The sequence below is a fragment of the Formica exsecta genome, unplaced genomic scaffold (genome assembly GCF_003651465.1).
Source record: "Formica exsecta isolate Colony F162 unplaced genomic scaffold, ASM365146v1 scaffold878, whole genome shotgun sequence".
Classification (NCBI taxonomy): Eukaryota; Metazoa; Arthropoda; class Insecta; order Hymenoptera; family Formicidae; genus Formica; species Formica exsecta.
The window spans coordinates 507,648-527,029 of record NW_021853648.1 but is presented as its reverse complement, the minus strand read 5'-3'; the positions used below and the strand labels follow the sequence as shown (position 1 = coordinate 527,029).

The window sequence follows — 19,382 nt, the reverse complement described above, 5'->3', positions numbered from 1 at the left end:
AAGATATAATATAATGTAAAATATAATAATATAAAATATGAAAGTCCGTGACAATAATCTTCCATTTTTATATTCTCGCGAAAGAAAAATCAATTTCAAATAGAGTCAAAGTATCCGTCGATTAAAGGTGATTTGTTAGAACTGACAACCATATATTCCGAATCTAGCTAAATGCATTCATGTTTTGTAGTAATATGTACGCTGCAAATTTGAAGCCGTGGAACGAAATGTTTCTGAAACTGACGTATATCGCTTTAACAATCTTCCTACGATATATATTCAATTCGAAATGCGTGTGCAATAATCAAATGTCCATTTAATATGATGTAATAATTATTTGAGCGTAACATTCCGTTTTATTCTTTGTATAATTAGCGGTTTGTGTGTATTAGAATAATTAAGATAAAATTAAAATAAATGGTTTTTCTATGATAAGATAAATTTCAAGACTGTCAGCTAAATTTCCAGCTGTTATAATAACTTGCAATTATAATGTAACTTGTATAAAACTTCTTGTATATTAACGGTAATATTTGTGAAACAGCCATATTGCATCATAATTGCGTTTGCGAAAAATCCATTTATATCAATTGTATTTTCTCTTTTCTATTTTTTCTATATTTAAAAAGCAAATAGTAAATAATTATAATCTAGTCAACAAGAATAACTATTCTTTGATATTTATTTACCGCGATACTTATTTACTTAATTTCAGATTAAACGCGATACAATTATATGATCTACACAATTAATTAAGCATCTTCAATAGAGCTGTATTAGTAAATGTTTACACTAACTGCGTGCAATTTCTTCATCAACGATGAAGGGCTTTTGAGGTTCTTGTCAATCTCACGCGTATTTTTAGATTACTTTTCTAATTTAGTTTGCTTTATTTAATTTTTAATTGTTTGCGAAATGCTGTATTGTGTTAAAAATCAAACAAACGAAGGTAAATATATCGTATACTGCGTTTATATGCACCGTTTAAACGAATATCATATATTGTATAGAATATGCATGTATACAATAATATTTATAATAAATTAATAATTATTGTTTTAAATCAGCGTTACAGATAATTACGATTACACTTATAATATAATTTATAAGTTTTATTCAAGAGAAAGTTTTCACTTTATACCCTTTCCACCTATTATAAACGAAACAAATTGCAATAATTTCTTGTAAACAAGATTAAATTTAAGTTCAGTAAAATACCTCAGAAGTTAAACTTAATTGAAATTCTCTTATAATTATGATAATAAATAGAGATTAACAGGAGCAATTTATTCCGACACAATTTGATCTTTCCATTATTGAGCGTTTTAGCGAAAATTGATTTCAGCCCATATTGGAACAAAGTGCCAATACTCGCACGCTTATAACTTTGTTAAAAAAAGGTCAATTGCTGTTAGTACACTTTTGTTAATATTACGTATTGTTTGTTTAACTCAACTGCGAAGCTTTATAACGATGGATCTAACGAGAATGTATATTATCTTATCGAGTTGAACCTCGATGTACCATGTATCTCGTCTTCGCCGATTGCCTGTCATTTGACATAACGAGCAAGATGTTTTCTAATTTCATTTATGTCAACATGCATAATAACTGCTTGGTAAATAAAGGTACGACGCTGACTGACAAGAACGCCGCGTAAACGAACGTTTTATTTTTTATTAGTGCATCAGCTGAAGAAAAATTCAAAAATTAGAGCATTGTCGGTTTGCATCTTAAACGTTGAAACCAAAAAGTAATTTTAATTTCCGGTGCTACAGATATATTCCGAATTTTTCGATTTCCGAATGATATGAATAATTCATGCTGTAAGTTAGAGTTTTTAAAAATGTTCGGGTCTAAAGGTAATTATTGGGCCAAAAGCCTTCTTTTAGATATAAATTCATTATCTATCGGATTTATCTTTGAACATTACGCTTATTAACTCTATCGTTTGTTTTTTCTCACATGTCACTTCATTAATGAGGCAATCGCCGACACGACGCATCGCATTTGAGAAATACTTAATGACTCTAAAATCTGTTATTTCACACGAAATCTTCCGGGCAGATAGAGTTTCTGTTTTTGTAGAGATCTAATCGGTAACGTCTGCTGTTTGTTTTTATTCGACTCTAACGAGGAGAGTTAAAACACTTTAACCGCAGTATTTGTAGACCGAAAAATAATCTTAGATTATTTTGAGTCTCTAAATACAAACGTAATTTATTTTACACTTGTAATTAAATCGTTATTTTGATATTTTCGAATTAGTATCCCACATTTACATAAATTGATAATAATTTAATTTTTATTTATTATATTGAGTAATCATTAAATCGCCAAAAAAGGTACAAGTATTCTTAATTAAGTAAAAGTTTAATAAAAATGTATATATTAGATGCGTTTTAGAGATGCGACAACATATTTATTTGATTTAAATAAAATATTAATATAATTATAATAAATAGATCCAGTTTATTGTTTTGCGGAACAATTTTACGAAGAATAGCAGCTGTATCTCGACAAGCTGAGCAATCTAGAGTTCAATGTCGACGACACTTTTCTACGATATCGAACTTTCTTTCTCGAGCAAAAGATACACATCCACAAGTCCGGTTTGTAAAATAAAGTTAACAATACAGAGTAAATGTGGAATATCAAAAGATAAAGAATGCCATGCAATAATACAACAACTAAATGTTTAGATGTGTTGATCTTTTGCTGGAGACGGTATTTATCATCGTGAAGCCGCGTCAAGAGTCAAGCCAAATGAAACCTTTCTCTTCAACATTTAGAAAGAATCATTACGAGATACAATAAAAAGATAGACTGCACTAAAGTATTTGTCTTGATAAAATGAAGTACAAATTCTATATTCACGGTTGCTTCTGCGATATTGCAATCAGGAAAATTGCACAAATACAGAAAGCAATTAAAATTAGATAAAAATATATGTGATGATTAAAAAATGTATATGTCATTTTTTTCTACATCTTTCAATTTATTTTATTTGAAAATAAAAAAATTGCGATTAATTCTTAAAATACAATATTACTTAAAATCATTAAAAAATCGTTTTCTTTATTTAAATGTATCATAAACCTCTCTTTCTCCCTCTCTCTCTCTCTCTCTCTCTATCAAATTTGAAATAAAATATTCATAAATACAAATAAATAATAATATCTACTATTTATTGTTTGCCCGAGTCCTGCGTCAAATTGGCTCGTTGACCAAAAAGTTTCATTTGCAACAGACAGACAAAGCTTGTTTTATGATGACCGCGCATTCAGTGGCACCGTGATTCCTCATGAAGAGTTATGGCGGTCCATATCGCTAGCGGTCATTGTCGCGTGACGATAAAATTGTATGGAATGTAAATGCTTAATTGGCCCGAACAAAAAAAAAATGGAAAAAAAAGGATGTTTCTTACGTGATCTATATTTAGCCTCATACAAACTCGAAACTTCGATTTTAATTAAACAAGTACGTTATATATAGCGATGGATGGATAGACTATCTCTTTTATCGTACACTCTGTCTTTCTGCGTCAAGTTTCTAGCCTTCCCTCTCCTCTAGAGAGAATAATGCCACGATATGTATGGTAAATATATAAGTTATACTAGTTATTTGAGAGGACAGCGTTAAGTGCGCGATAAACATCATTATAATGCGAGTTATGCAAAATGGAAAATACAAGTTTACGACCTAGATTATATATTTATTGCGCTTGCAATCGAGAAATGTTTTGAGTCGTAGTTTCATAGTCTTAAGAGAAAATATCACACTACATATCAAAAAAAATTAATGTATAGAGTAAATTAATAAAATAATTGTTTATTCCAAAATCGTATTCTTCAAAATAGTAATATAATTTGTGTCTACTAATTGATAATACGAAGTACACATATGAAGCGTTTTGCATTTATCTCGATGTGTTCTGCAATTTGTATTGATAAAAAATTGGATTGTAATTTAAAAAATGGTGGTTAATATCTCGCGTGGATGGTAATATCTCGTAAAAATGCATGCTATGCAAAATCTGTTACATTCTATCACATTGCTCTTTGGAAAATTATGAGATTTTTACTCAAAACGCTTTAACAAATACAATAATGTATACATGACATAATATAGGTCACAAAATTTAATATTCCACGTTACACGTTATCTAGCGAATAGATAAATGTCACAGAATGATCGCACCGTGGAAGAAGAGTAACCGCGAATTCTTTTATTAATTATATATTAATCAGATGTATATACATATAATAACTAATAGAATTGCCTGCAAAATCGTGATATTAAATTTGAAAAATCAAACTTTTATTTTTATTAACTTTTACTATAATTTCGTTCAATGATTCATATATTTCGAAGCAAAATTTGACTTTATGTTTAAAATTTGTTGATATAAGAATATATACAAAACTTTTCTAGTTAAACAGAAAACTTTCAATCGAATTAAAAATTTTTTGATAAGCAATTTATATACGTATTTTTATAAAATTTTATAGCTTTTCTACTTCTCTTTCAATCCTAGTGATAGAACATGTCAAAATTATGACACGTATCTTGTTTCGCAAGTTTCACATCGATAGTTATAACCCGATAAATTCGTTGACACTACAGTGACATTTTATTTCATAAAAGAGAGGAATTGCTTATATATCGTACTTCGACAAGTTGTTCCAACATTGACACGTTTCAACGTTTGCCGATGTGAAACAAAGCTTTTATAAGTCACAGCGCCTTTTCCATCTATTACTAAATGAATCGTATCGTATTTCCTTGTCATTATTATGCTCATTAGAAAACGGTAGGAACGGAAGTTCGATAATTTACAATTCAGTACCGGTCATTAGTCAATGTCTGAAGAATAAAGGAAATTTTCACACGTCATAGGACAAGAGTCTTTGTTATATATATGCAGTTATATATGCAGACATTTAATGATAAGCAATTAGATAAGTAATTATTATAACAATTAACAATTAGTGATTTTATTTAAAACTGTTAATAAGCTTCAATTGATATTATGCAGATTAAAACATTATTCAATTGATATTATGCATTATTAAATTATTTTAATTTAATTTGAATAATGCATGTGGGAATTGGGTGGGAAAATATCAAATATTTTTAAAGCATATGACGTGTTCAAAAATTTGTATTATTTTATTCGTGATCAAGATATTTTCATGCTTAATTTATACCGTCAATCTACTGCATTATATTTGTAAATACCGGTGTAAAACAAAAACTTAACACGTGAATGCAATTAAACGTTCTGTTTACTAGACATCAAAGACATAAACTCTACAAATGTAAAAGCTACAAATAATTAAAAAATTAATATTTTTGGAGCTTTTGTCAAACATTAATGTTTTCTAATATCATATAATTGCGAATTCTCAGTTTATCTAACTGGTATTAAAGTCATGCACACAAACGGATATTAATAAAAGAATAAATAAATAAATTCGCTGGCAAAAGTCGAAGCAAATCTACACAAAGTCGCTATACTCATAATAAATTCATAATGCCGAAATTTTTAATGATTCCAAACGGAATCACTGGATCTGAAAGAGTTGAACATCGAAGAATTTAAATCGCGAGCCAGCCAGACTGATTTATCACTTCGAGCTGGAACAAGAGTGTGTAAGGAAACTTTTCATTTTTAAAATAAAGTACCCCTTGCTCTGTGTGATCATAATGCCGTAAGATATTTTACATCGCAATAAACGCTGTATGGCCTCGACCGTGAGATCAGGCAGCATCTCTCTGAAGGAATGTCGGGCGAAGGAAGGTATGCCTCGAGATGTCTCGGAGAAAGGGAGAGGCAAACGCCGTATGCGCCTCATAAAACCCAGACGCGCCTAAATCCCTCTTTGAACCGCACCCCATCTGGACCACCGTTGCGCGACCCTTCACGGTAAACGCATCTCATATAATCCATACAAAATCCCTCACGACGTTCTCGCTACTCACTGGTTGATTCAACCTCGGCTTCACCACCAAGGCAACTTACTCTTTCTTACACTCATCCTCCGTATGAGCGAGAGGGATCGGAGAATCGATATATAGGAAGTGGCTCGTAAGGAATTGTAAGCCGGAAGAATCTTTCGCCCCTGCAACGCCATATGGTACCAACGGTTTACGAGCGCGGATATCTCGATATTCGTTCGTTGGTGGCGAACGTGAGAGTTATTCGACATGTAAATAAAATGTGTCGTTTGTACAAAAATTAATAATAAAAATTGGTAAATTAATTGTATTCGAAATTAGAGTTCTTTTATGTAAAGTCCCTTGACAATCATCAAAAAATGATATAATATTTAAGTGTATAACGATTTTCTTGCGAGAAACATTATGTTTTATAGATAGTAAGTTAAAAATATATTCTCCAGTTTTTTTCTTTTATCTCATTCTCAGTGATTAATCTCAGTGATGAAAATAATAAAAAAAAAATAAGAAAGTTTTTTACTTCCTAAAATATTTTTAATGATTGCTTCATAAAAAAAGCAATATTGAAATTAACAAGAGACTTGCAATCGGGTCACTATAATATCATTATCATGAACGAAAAAAATAATAAATTGCAGTGGTCTCTTAATAATAATAAGAGAAACATTAATAGCAACAGTAATTTTAAATAAATAAAAATGAGAAGTATTGTATGGAACATCAGTTTATTGTCTATTTTATAATTTATCAAAAGTTTTTATATCTCGCGTATTTCAGAAAACTTATATCTATAATTTTATTTTTTCGATTAAATGTAAAAAGTTTAGAAAGATAGAAAATGTTATTATAAATATCAAAAAAATATTTTCACCTTCAATCTCAGATATTAAGTTTTATAATTTAATTATTAATAAATTACTACTCTTTATTAAGATCCACATTAAACTTTTTTAGTGCTACTTTAATTTATACTATAATCCGATTATATTATAATACTGCTAATATTTTTAGTAATAAACCAGTACCAAAAATTGTAACTATTTTAATTAACACAGCAAGGGAGTAGTAACAGCTTAAAACGCGCGTTATAAAGAATACAAATTTAATTAGCAGTACTGCATCGTTTAAGATTCTGAACGGTATATGTGCACGATATTTCACATTTGTTCGCGATTACTTGCACACAGTAAAGTGCAGGCAAGAACAAAATTATTTTTGTCGATGGCATTTTTCTCTCGGATTTTTCCGCGCCTTCATCCTAAGCTCGTAAAAGTTTGAGTAGAGTGCCATTATCCGTCTGCTGTTCAGAATTTCCGAATCTCTTCCTATATATGTATGTATGAACATAGATTAAAAGATAAAATATATAATATAGATAAAATATATGACATAGATAAGATATATGACATAGATAAAAGACACTAACAAGATCAATCCATTTCACATATTACTAATATCGATTTTCCAAAAATAATTTGATTTCCTCTAACTAGTTAGATTGATTATTTTATCAAATATAGCTTAATAATAAATATAGATTATATATAATAAAATAAAGAAAAAAAGATAATTATATAAAATACGAAATTATTTGTTTTACATTTTAAAAATACATGAGTTATTATATATATTAAAATTAGCATAGAAAATTTTATCACTTTCCACATTTTGTATACAGAAAAAATATAAATTATATCCCACTGTTAATGTAAAAAATAAATAAAAATTATATATCTTAATGTAATAAATATTTAACGATAAATGATTATCTAAAAAAAAATAGAAAATTTGAATATTAACTATCGATTATCGATTATCAAAGTAATAATATTTCAATGGAATATTTCGTATGCTAAAACAATTCCTATCGCCCTCGTCAAAAATCGCGCAGCGTTATTTCAAGTGAGTGATATGATCAATTTGCAAGACGAGTGGAATAAGATCGGATTAGATTTAATGTCAATCTGGCGAGTTTGCAATTTAATCGCATATCTGTGAGCGCGCACCGATAAATCGATCTGTACTTTATGACAATGCGGGAGATGAGTCGCGAATTTCTTCTTTTTTTTTCAACGATTCAATAATCGTGAAGCGGAATCAGATACCTTCTATAAATTCGAAGAATTCACAGTACTTTCGCGATGCGTCGAATGACATTGCCGTGCACTCTGGATAAAAGCCCTTGTCAACCGTTCTGTCGCGCTATGAGACAAATTAACGCGAACCAGTTCTCTCTTGGATAGATTCCAACGATATTAACGTTCGAATTGCATGACTGCGACTAAAAGGATCGTACATTTTTTCTACTTCGTAAATGATATAGGCTTGCCGATAAAGTCAACGCGGCAATGTCAACAAATTTAAATAACAAAATTTCTTCGTATCGTGAAATATCAATACCAATGCAACTTCCATGCTTTTTTCAATTAAAAATTAATTAGAAGATAATAATTAAAATAACCATAACATGGTTATTTTAATAATTAATATATGAGTTATCACGTCAACTTATCATATTAATATATGCATATTCACTATCAAATAATATATATAATGTCATAAAATTAATATATGCATATTCACATTATCAAATGTATATAATATGATCTAAAACAAAAATGAAATAAAAATTCGTATAAACATAATTTGTCGTCTAGTAATTCAATGAATAATAGTTGCATAAGCAGCTAGAGAGTATTTCCCAAGAAAAAAAATAGTTGTCCGATAAATTAAATTTTACTTTATGTAAAATTAAAGCTTTTTTACTATGTTTATTTATTTTATTTATTTATTATAATTATATTTAAATATATATATTTTTAACAGATTGTTTTTAGCTCCTTAGGCATGTGTGGTATAGTAATATAAAAAAAATTATCTCTCTATAAACACGATGGGTGCTTTCCATTAACGACACAGTGCGACACAGAGTATCATTCTATCTTCTTTCAATACCAGTGAACAACAAAGATAAAATGATACTCTGTGTCGACTTGAGTCACTAAATGGAAAGCACCCAGTATTAACATGCGATCGCGGATGGAAATCCCGGCGAGCGTCAGCAATCCCGCGAATATTCGAGTCCTCGTGATGCAATAGAAACATGCGTGTTTGTTAACGAACCGCGGCGTGGATTCACGAGATGGAAAGGCATAAAGCAAACCTATTAAAACGTACACATATATGTACATACATCGTCGAGGAAATACGTGGCCTCCAGTATTTTTGGATTTAACCGACCGACAGATCATCACGTCGTGTCGATGGTTCGGTGGAGGGGGGGATAGGAATACATCAAAGCGCGTCATGCTTTCGCGTTAATTCGGACTTACACATGTGCCTGCCAAGGGGCCAAATTTGCGGTCCGGAATTGACCTCGATCAGCACAGTAGGCGTGCAGATCACGAGGACGCAGAGATCGGCGACGCTCAGGTTCACCAGGAAGATGTTCGTGCTGTTCCTCATGTCCTTACCCCGCAGGACGACTAACGGCACCTGAGGATATTACACACCCGGGGAGCTACAGCGGTTCCGGACAAAGAGATTGGTTACATTGATAGCGATAGGACAATATATCAGGTCTACCGGAAAGTTCTGTCCGTTTTTGGAATAAAACAAAATACAAATTTTTATTACCGTCAATAAACTTTATTAAATAATGTAATTGCCATTATTATTAATGATTTCTTGCCAGCGTGAGGGCAATTTGTATATCCCTTTTTCGAAAAATGTTTTATCTTTTGATGCGAAAAATTGAACCAGTGCTTGTTTGATATCTTCTTCATTTTTGAATTTTTTGCCCCTCAAAAAATTTTGTAAGGACAAAAACAAGTGATAGTCGGAGGGTGCTAAGTCCGGGGAATATGGTGGATGCGACAGAATTTTCCAGCCTAGTTCTGCAATTTTTTGACGAGTATCCAAAGCAGCATGTGGCCTGGCATTATCATGATGCGGTATGATGTTCTTCCTATTGAACATCGGCGGCCTCTTTTCTTGGACTGCTGTATTTAAATTATCCAGTTGCTGACAATACTTCTCCGAATAATGGCAATTACATTATTTAATAAAGTTTATTGACGGTAATAAAAATTTGTATTTTGTTTTATTCCAAAAACGGACAGAACTTTCCGGTAGACCTAATATAAGGAATTCGCGGCGAATGATTATTATGGATGCGATTGGTAACTTCTCTGTCGTTCTAATATGGATTTAAAAAGTTCAAAATTACCATCAGGTTGCCTATTATACCCAGTACCATCACGATAATGCAGGTTACCATCGAAGTCGTTCGGATGTAGGCTGGCAGCATGTACAGCGCGGAAGTGGCGTTCTCCGGCTCGATTACTGAAATTACGCGAAATACTTGAGATCTCTCTAGGCACATTTAACGCGGACATCCCGGGAATTCGTAATTAACATAGCGTCATTTTATCAAAGCATCGTAGTCTCGAGATTACCTGAGAATCCATCGAGCGCACTGTTGCCAATCGCCGTCGTGTAATAGGACGAATTCAATTCAAATGCGACGGTAGGCATCGTTGGAAATTTTTCTCTTTTTTTCTCGTATGTATAAGCGCGAGGTGAAAATGTGACGTCACCTTTCCTCTACCTTCTCGTCCGCCACAGCCGCGTCCTTTTCCACTTTTCAAGCCAGCTGCTGCTACTAAATCCCCTCGCGATCACGTATCCCGTGTACACTCGAGTAAGTTTACGCTATCACGTACTTCCACTTCCCGGCGGTTCGCCGCGCTTCCCCGATTAAGTTACATATTTACAGGCCTTACATGCAAGAACGGATCGCCCAGAAAAGCGCTCGTCACGTCCGTCTCCCTCTTGCGTTTATCGTAGGAGGAATTTCAATTTTACGTCGGCAGTACTTTCGGCCGTGATGCCACGACGACTCTCGCGGTCAGAATTTCGACGAATCGCCGAGTGTCGAAATGCTCGAGAAAATCCATTAGGGATCGCATTGGGGGGTGCGAGGGCACACGATGTTTGGCGTCGCCAATCTTGCTCGCCGTTTTCGCGAGTAATTTTAAGGTAACTATCACTTTAGTCGAATCGAAAACGTTAAGTGACATCATAAAGTCTCTCGTCTCTCGCTACATTCATTATTAATTATTCCTCGATGCGGGAAGAGCTCTCAAAGAGATTGCGAGAGATAGTTTCGTTTCGCGACACATCCTGATTGGCTTCGTCATTTAAAAGGGGATTTGCGTTTAACCTCGATCGAATAGCTCGGATAGTCAAGAACGTCAATTTGCGAAAAGCTCCGAACAAATGTTTATTTTCTATGATCCTCGACTAGATCTGGGAACCTGGATATTTTTACTTTCTTGCCCTACATTAACTTTCTTGTTATCTTTTAACATAGTTTTGTGGCTTTCACATTTAACGGATTTATATGTAAATTGATCGCGCAAAATAAATAATATTGTATAGAATAATAATAAAAATAATAAATAATATTGTATAAATAATATTATATATCTTTAATCCAGAAGAAATTTATTCATATAAAAATTTAATAAGAAAAAATATATGTGTCAATCTATTTAATAAGCCGACATGTCGCGCTTGTTCTCTTTTCATTACCTTGATGGAAAATTTACGATGTGCCATAGAATTCTATTCTCAATACTCCGTGCAATTTCTTACAATGAATTTTCGATGAATTGGCAAGGCAAAAGTAAGAACGCGTCTATAGCAATGCCAAGAGTAGCGACTCACGAGTTTGCGAGAAGAATCATTGAAAGTTTGAAGCACGCTCGGAATAGTTGCCATCCAATTTCAAATAGAAAGATTCGCATATTTTGACGTTAGCAGATGTGCCATTATCACGTAAACATCCAAAACCAAGAAAACGCTCTTTCAATCACATGCCATTCGATCGTGCATTCCACGCGTCATTTCTTTAATAGACAAAATTTATTTCATATTATTTAGCAAAAATTTTGCTGGTCGAATCTCTCCATCTGATATAAAAGTGTCGAAATTAACAAGATAGTTTACAACGACTTTGTTTGAAATTGACAAGACAATCGTTTCCATAATTCCTTCTCTGTAGAATCAAGTTTAATATATATAAATTGCTGGCTAATTAAACAAGATTTTATTTACACAGATGTAAACGATCAAGTTTCCTCGCATTTTCTTATAATTGCGAAACTTCGCGACCACGATCGATTTGATTTTAATGAATTAACGACAATTCAATCTTTCGCTAATCAATAATCCGTTTTCGATTTTGTCTCGACAGAATTTAATTTGGTCGAGAGTGCACTCAAATTAAATTTGATTTATTTCGATTTATTTAATCAATTGCATCAACGTAGTACCGATTGCATCGTATCGAATAGTCATTCTCAATTTTGTCGCAAACGAATCCATGATCAGAAATTCTTAAACTTAAGCGCGCGGTTCACGTTATTAAACATCGCATAATACAATATCTTAAAAATCTTTTTATTGTTCGATTGTTTGTCCCTTTGCAGATGGCTCAAAATATATTTTTTGATAGCACACTTTTCCGTGCCTTCTGTTGTGCGCAACGCGCACTGATAACTGACAAAAATATCGGTCTGACCAATATCGCGGCCACGTGATGCACCCACTTCCCGTCACCTTTTTGTCACCTGTCTGTTACACGTGCCTAAGAGAAACCCGAACTGTGGCGGGCAAATAGTGCCGGTAAACTGAATGGAACACGGAACTCAACCCGCCATAAACTCTCGAACGCACCTCCCTTTCATAGAGAGCATGCGCATTCTCTTTCCTCTATTATAATATTTTTTTCATCCCGATCACATTTCCGCAATTAATTAATTTTGTCATCCTTCTTAAACATATAAATATAATTTAATTTAATTGTATACTCTTAAAATATAATATTTATAGTTTAAAAACAGTTTATTTTATAATAATAATTTCACTCTCGTAAGTTTGCAACATTAACAGGCATTTTTATATAATTATATATATGTATTATTTTATTACAAAGCTTATTATATAATCTAATTAAAACCGAAAAGTTACAATATTATCTGTTTAAATGAGAAGATCACTGAACACATTACATTTAATACTCTACATTAAACCTGCTATTGAACCTTTTTGGCGTAATTAATAATTCAGATTTTCTCTCTGCTTTGAAATATCAATGGATCAAAGTAATCACCTTAATTAGTGTGATGTTTTATTATTTTATCACAATTATTTGCTGACATGCGTTCGGTCATTACACTTTGTCGTTTTATAGAAAGAGAAAGGGCATTGTACTCGAATGTATCACCGATAAGAGAAAAGAGTACGTGCCTCGTTTTACTTATGATATCCAGTGTATACATTAAGTGACCCTGATAAACCTAAAAAGCGAGAATATTGACTACGACATATGCATGGTCACATTTTTGGTTATCTAATCATAAACATTAGTAACGCACAATTTAATAATGGAATTATTATTCTTGAATAAAATTATTAAAAACTTATTTTAGTATTTTTTAAATGTTCAAAATTTTTATATTTATATTCTTTACATATACAAAAATAATATAAAGAAAATATAATATTGTTGTTTAAATATAGTATTAATAATAACGGATTTTATGGCGGATTAAATTTTATAAAATAGTTCTTTATTTTTTCTTTTCCCTCTTATTTCTACCTTTCTGTTTTTTATATTAAACCTTTTATAGGGCTAATAACGCTTAAAGTATGAAAAAAGCGGCAATAAATACTTATTAGGAAACCAAGCGCATTCCATTTGCTTTTCTCGTCGATTCTTTTTATTTGTATTATAATCGGCTTGAGACATTAACGTGCTCCTTGCTTTGACGATGTAAAGCAATGTTATTAAAACTGATTTATATCTTACATTAATGATGAATAGTCGATACGCATTAGTTCAAATTCTCTCAATTTTAAAATTTCTAGATTTATTTTAACAAATAATGCAACCATATAGCAATGGCAATATGCAAGATGACAGCACGTATAATATTGCACTGTTGAATGTGTTTGTATATATACATCAGATATTTTAGAAATTTTCTTTTAATCTCTTCCATAAAAAAATTTATTTGTCAAATTTTTTATTAATAAAGAATTGATTATTATTTTCTTAAAATAAAAAATTGAAGGGGAAAGGTTTATAACTAAAAAAAAACTGCAATAGTTCTGAAATATCCTATATACAAATAATATCCCATTTATTTTATTTCTGATTAATTTAACGGAAATAATAAAACATAAAATAATATATAGAGAGTTCCCTTCTTTTTTCTTTTTTTGATTCCAATTTTCCCTCTAATTAATAGACTAATCATTTTTCGCTTTAGAATAGTATCCTCGTACAAAATAAACATAATAGATCTATAATCTTAGCAATTACTAAGATTCATATTTATAATTGCGTTTTACTGAGAAATTTTAGCTAAAATTAATATTTAAATGTAATATGCAATCGATGGCTCTTGAAAGCCAATTGATACTTGACGTATGTCTTACTATGACGTTATGTATATATGTAACCATGATTCAGCTAGGAGAAACTCATATAAAACCCGTTTTAGAACATAATCTCGAGTTCTCTTTCACGGTTCAATAATCGATTCATGAGAGAGAACTATAGTGATATTTTGCTTCTTAGCATAAGAAAACTGCGCGAGTGATAAAAATGTGATTTTTTGAAATTACATCGAAAATTTATAAAATTAATAAATTATATATATATAAATTTTACAAAATTGATATAAAATAACTATAAAAATTTGTCATATATCCCCCTCTACCATCTTCTATTATATTATTTATATATTTTATAAGAGATTTTCTATTATCTATTATGTTATTCAAAAAACACATTTAACTCTCACAAAAATTTATAAATTACCCTGAAAAAGATATTTATAAATCTTAACAAATTTGTAAAACTATAAAAATTTGTTATTTCCGCCATCTTTTATCATATTATTTATTACTTTTATAATTCTTTTTTACGTAAATTCTGTCGATGCATTTATATATAAAATTGTATATTTTATGCAAGTAATCATTGTAAATAATTGGTTTAGCTGCAGTAAATCTATTCAATGCCTAAATTGTTTAAATCAATTCTTTTCGATCATTTGCTTTTACAATTTAATGCATACGCCAGCTTCGCATTCAATCTATTCGGTTCTTGCAAATCTACCTTTTCCAAACATACACACACATGTATGAACCAATATTGTCGAACTTGCGATTAGCTGAGGATTGAACGATGCATATCGATGCAGATCGAACATTGATCGCATAGCATATTGTCGATGCAGCAGCAATATGTTATGACAGCAATATGTTATGCCATTAAAATATTGACGCATAACTCACCTCCGATATTTTCGTATATAGATTCTATGAATCGCATCATTTCACATCTCTTCCAATGTTACAGATATTGAGTAGCTAGAGAATTTGATATAATTTCTACATACAGTGAATAATCGTCTTGATACACGAGAGAAATAGATTTTAATGAAATTTAATATCTAATCAAAATGTGTGTAAAGCTAAAAACTTTGTTTAGATTTTTAACTTTTTTTTCTATCTTTAAACTACACATTCAATCAAAATGAGATTATAAAATTATTCTTTTCTCTAAAAATATTTATACAAACATTTCTTCATAATTACATATATTTATTATATTTTCTCGAAAATTTATTTGAATATTAGTGATATAAAACCGACATATTTCATATGCAATATTGCACCAGTTATAATTATAATTTTTAATGGATTAAAATAATCACAATGTTGGTTTGGTCTTATGCATCAGAGTTCATCATATTACATCTTTGTTGCTGATGTAACGTTACATCCACGATCTAAAATTTAATCTGTGTCGTGGTGTCATGCATCATAAGCTGTCACACCAACGTTAGCAGATTTTATTCATCGATACGTCAGTACAGAAAGACATCAATGACGTCGTACCTAAACTAGGTTACAATCAACGATGCCAAATTCAGGAAGAAATTTGCCAGTACTTGGCGAGTTCGCCCCCGCCACGTGTATACACGTGGGTTTTATAAATCTCCACGTTTCCCAAATAGTTTCGCGCGATTGTTTCAAATGTCGCAGAGATACTAGAAAAACGTTTCTTAGACTAGAGGTCGATGCGATTCGCATCAATCTCTAAAGATAAAAAAATTGTGAGAAAAATTATCTCTTAATTTCGAGCTGTCATTTTTTAGTTTTATTCTAGTGGTTATTGAAATTTTTTTTATATAGATGCCTGAGCTACGCATATATCGATGATGTACTTACAATCGATGAGTATGTATCTGTACTTGACTGGTTAAACGTGGGAACATTTCAACAAGACCATCTGTCATCATTTTGCATCTCGCTTGTTTGTGAATGAAGCTTGGTTGTTACAACTACCCTGCAATATACAAAAGAAATTTTTTTTTGAATTACCAACAAACAAGATGAAATTGCATTGCAATCATGATGATATAGTGATTTATTATTTAGTTAGCATTAATCGATATAAAATAATAATGTAAATTAATAGTGAAAAGCTTTCGAATAGCAATCCATTAAAAATTTCATTTGCTTTTATCACGAATGTTTCAGTTCATGTTGGATGCGACATTTGAGGCTAAATGGTTAGTGCACAGCATCATACGTCAATCATTATGTTTAATATTATCTCATTGAGTAAACGGCAATATGCATTGATCTTTATAATATTTTGCATCCATATGTAATGGCATACTTGTCCATGAGATCGGAGATATGAATGAGCGCACGTTTATTCGCGAAGAATACAGTATTCTATTTATGCCGATCGCTTAGTCAATCAATCTTAGCATTGCCACTTGAATGGTCGCTGAATAATACGTAGGTGTATAACAGAGAGAGAGAGACTCAATTTCTCCATATTGGGTCACGTGCATGCAACACTCCGATCTCATGCGCTTCCACGGCTGAGAGGACTCATCGTTCTTGCTAAACGACTCGAAAATTTTTCCATCCGCATATATGTAAGATTAGAATGCGCTGACGGCTAAAGAAAAGACAACAAAGTGAACTCGCAAAGCGACCTGATTATGCCGAGCGAAAGAAAATGTTGACGCAACAGTTATAATAAATGACAGCGAATGTAATTAAACGGTCTAGCCATTGATTTCGTTTGATGTTGTAACGCTTAATCATAAAGCTTATTCTATGATTAAAGCAAGATAGTTTAGAGAGCAAAAATAAAATATATTCCTACAAGATCCACTTTATGATGCACTTTATTTAAATTTGAAATCTTGAATATAATATTTAAAGTTCTTTTTAATATCTAAAGTTAATATATATAACTTCTGAACTTCATTCTTATTCAATAAGGAATGTGCAAATATGAAGTTTCTGTTGTAAAAGATTCATTTAACCTATTAAATTTAATGTCTAAGTGTTTTATTACATCTAGAATCTCCTAGATCCCTAGTAAAGCTACTGATAGCCAAAGCACTTGCTTCTTTTTCCTCGAAAGTTCGCATTACAAAATCTAGGCCAGTTCTCGCATTTCCGGTCGATTACAGATAAACTCTCGCGGGCATTCGCCAGTGTGTCACGGATGAAACCTGAAATCTCGCAGAAGCGTTACTGACATTAATCTTTATATACGTGCAAAGAGAAAACGGAAATTTACAATATAAATCGCGATGGATGATTTCGCATCTATCTGTCCCGCCGTGGTTCTCATCCTAGAATCATACTCTATTATGTATAATCCTATATATGTATATAAATATCTTTAATATTAAGACTTTTAAATAATAATTAATTAATTAAATTTAATTAATAGAATTAATCGAAAAATTATATTGTCCTTTATAAAATTTGAAGATAATTTTTCTTTAACGAAAATTTTATATTCTTAAGAAAATTATCAATTTAAAAATTATTGCAATTTTTTTTATATATATCTATCCAATGTAAATATATAATAATTATTTTTAAATTAAGATTCAGTTCTTTATAATACTATTTTCCGTTAATTTTATAACAATTTATGTATGTGTCCCGAATCCGTCCTGCGGCATCCGACGATTTCTAACGCGTCTTAAAACACATGGCATAAGATAGATAAACATTGAACGAACCAAAGCTATAAGTAGTAACTATAATTTACCGACGTCACCGATATCTCGCGATTGAATAAAATATCATTCGTAATGATGACTAAAAAGAAAGATTATAGCAATGACTTGACGATGACTTGACAGGAGATGTTTATGCAAGAAAATTTTTACCAAATAAGAATCACGACAAAATAATTCATATTCTTGAAGAGAAAACTGGGACTATTATTTCCTAGATCAAAAATTCTTGATATGTGACAATGTTATTATCCAAAAATTGATTAAATTTTATTTCTTTTATATTATATATATATATATATAATTTTTTTTATTTGTGTTTTTATTCGTCGGGAGAAAAAACGACATTATTAAAGAAGTGTGCCATCCAGAAAAAATTAAATTAATTAAAAAAATATATTATATATATGTGCATATTTGTCTATATGTGATTAATTATGAAAATAATATATCACCTTATCGCGCGTAATGTATTCTGCGTAAATTTCACGTATTTGCAAGTCAATCAGAATAAGTCAATTTAGAAAATGTATCCAATTTAGCTATATTTCCATCAGTAAAATATATATGAGAATAATGTAATAAATGTACTTTGGTATTCAATTCGACAATGAATTTAAAATATATGTAAAACAAAATGAAATAATTGAAATCATTAGATAAATATGGCAATATATATATAATGATTTTCCGATGACAAGAGATTATTAATGATTACAAAATTATAAGAACAACAAATATTCATTCAACAGCCGTCGAGAAAATAATTGAAAAAGATAATTTTTAATCTTATCACTAAAAATCACCGCATTGACCCAGTTTACGTTATTCGAGTCTCAGTTACACCACTTGACCCAACAATGATTTTGACGTAATAATATTGGCACATGCTGCTAAAATAAACCCTCTTAAACTCAAACGTAACATGAGAGTACAATGGAGTTTGCTGGAAAACACGAGCAAGATGAGTAAATTTTTCATCGTATCTTCTATCATGCCCTTTTTTCTCCTATGTACTCGCATACATTTTACAAAGTCCAGCATAAAGGTACTAGACGAGGGAGGACCTGTCCAAGGATTTATCTTTCGACGCTCGGATAAAGATGGGTGAAGATGGCAAAGTGCGTCTGCACCCATCTAACCACGACTGTGTGTGAGGATGTTTGAGATACGAGAAGTCTCGCGGGCGTCTCTAGCTTTTAAAAGTCCGTCACTGTTATTGTTGGTCTTGCGCCAACGTAAGTAATGGCCGGGCATGGTGCAAATATATCCTTTCGCGCT

General features: G+C 31.3%; 1 protein-coding gene across 1 annotated transcript in view; it reads right to left on the bottom strand.

The window, feature by feature from the left end:
* The window catches only part of LOC115244866 (growth hormone secretagogue receptor type 1), a 43,109-nt gene extending 30,480 nt beyond the window's left edge, over positions 1-12,629 (bottom strand). Inside the window, exons 1-3 of the mRNA XM_029822860.1 lie at positions 10,419-12,629; positions 10,190-10,305; positions 9,294-9,456 (exon numbers count right to left, since the gene is read on the bottom strand). Of these exons, the coding sequence (XP_029678720.1) occupies positions 9,294-9,456; positions 10,190-10,305; positions 10,419-10,497 (358 nt within the window). The 5' untranslated portion in view covers positions 10,498-12,629. The remainder of the gene's footprint in view (positions 1-9,293; positions 9,457-10,189; positions 10,306-10,418) is intronic.
* Between the last annotated feature and the right edge of the window lie 6,753 nt (positions 12,630-19,382).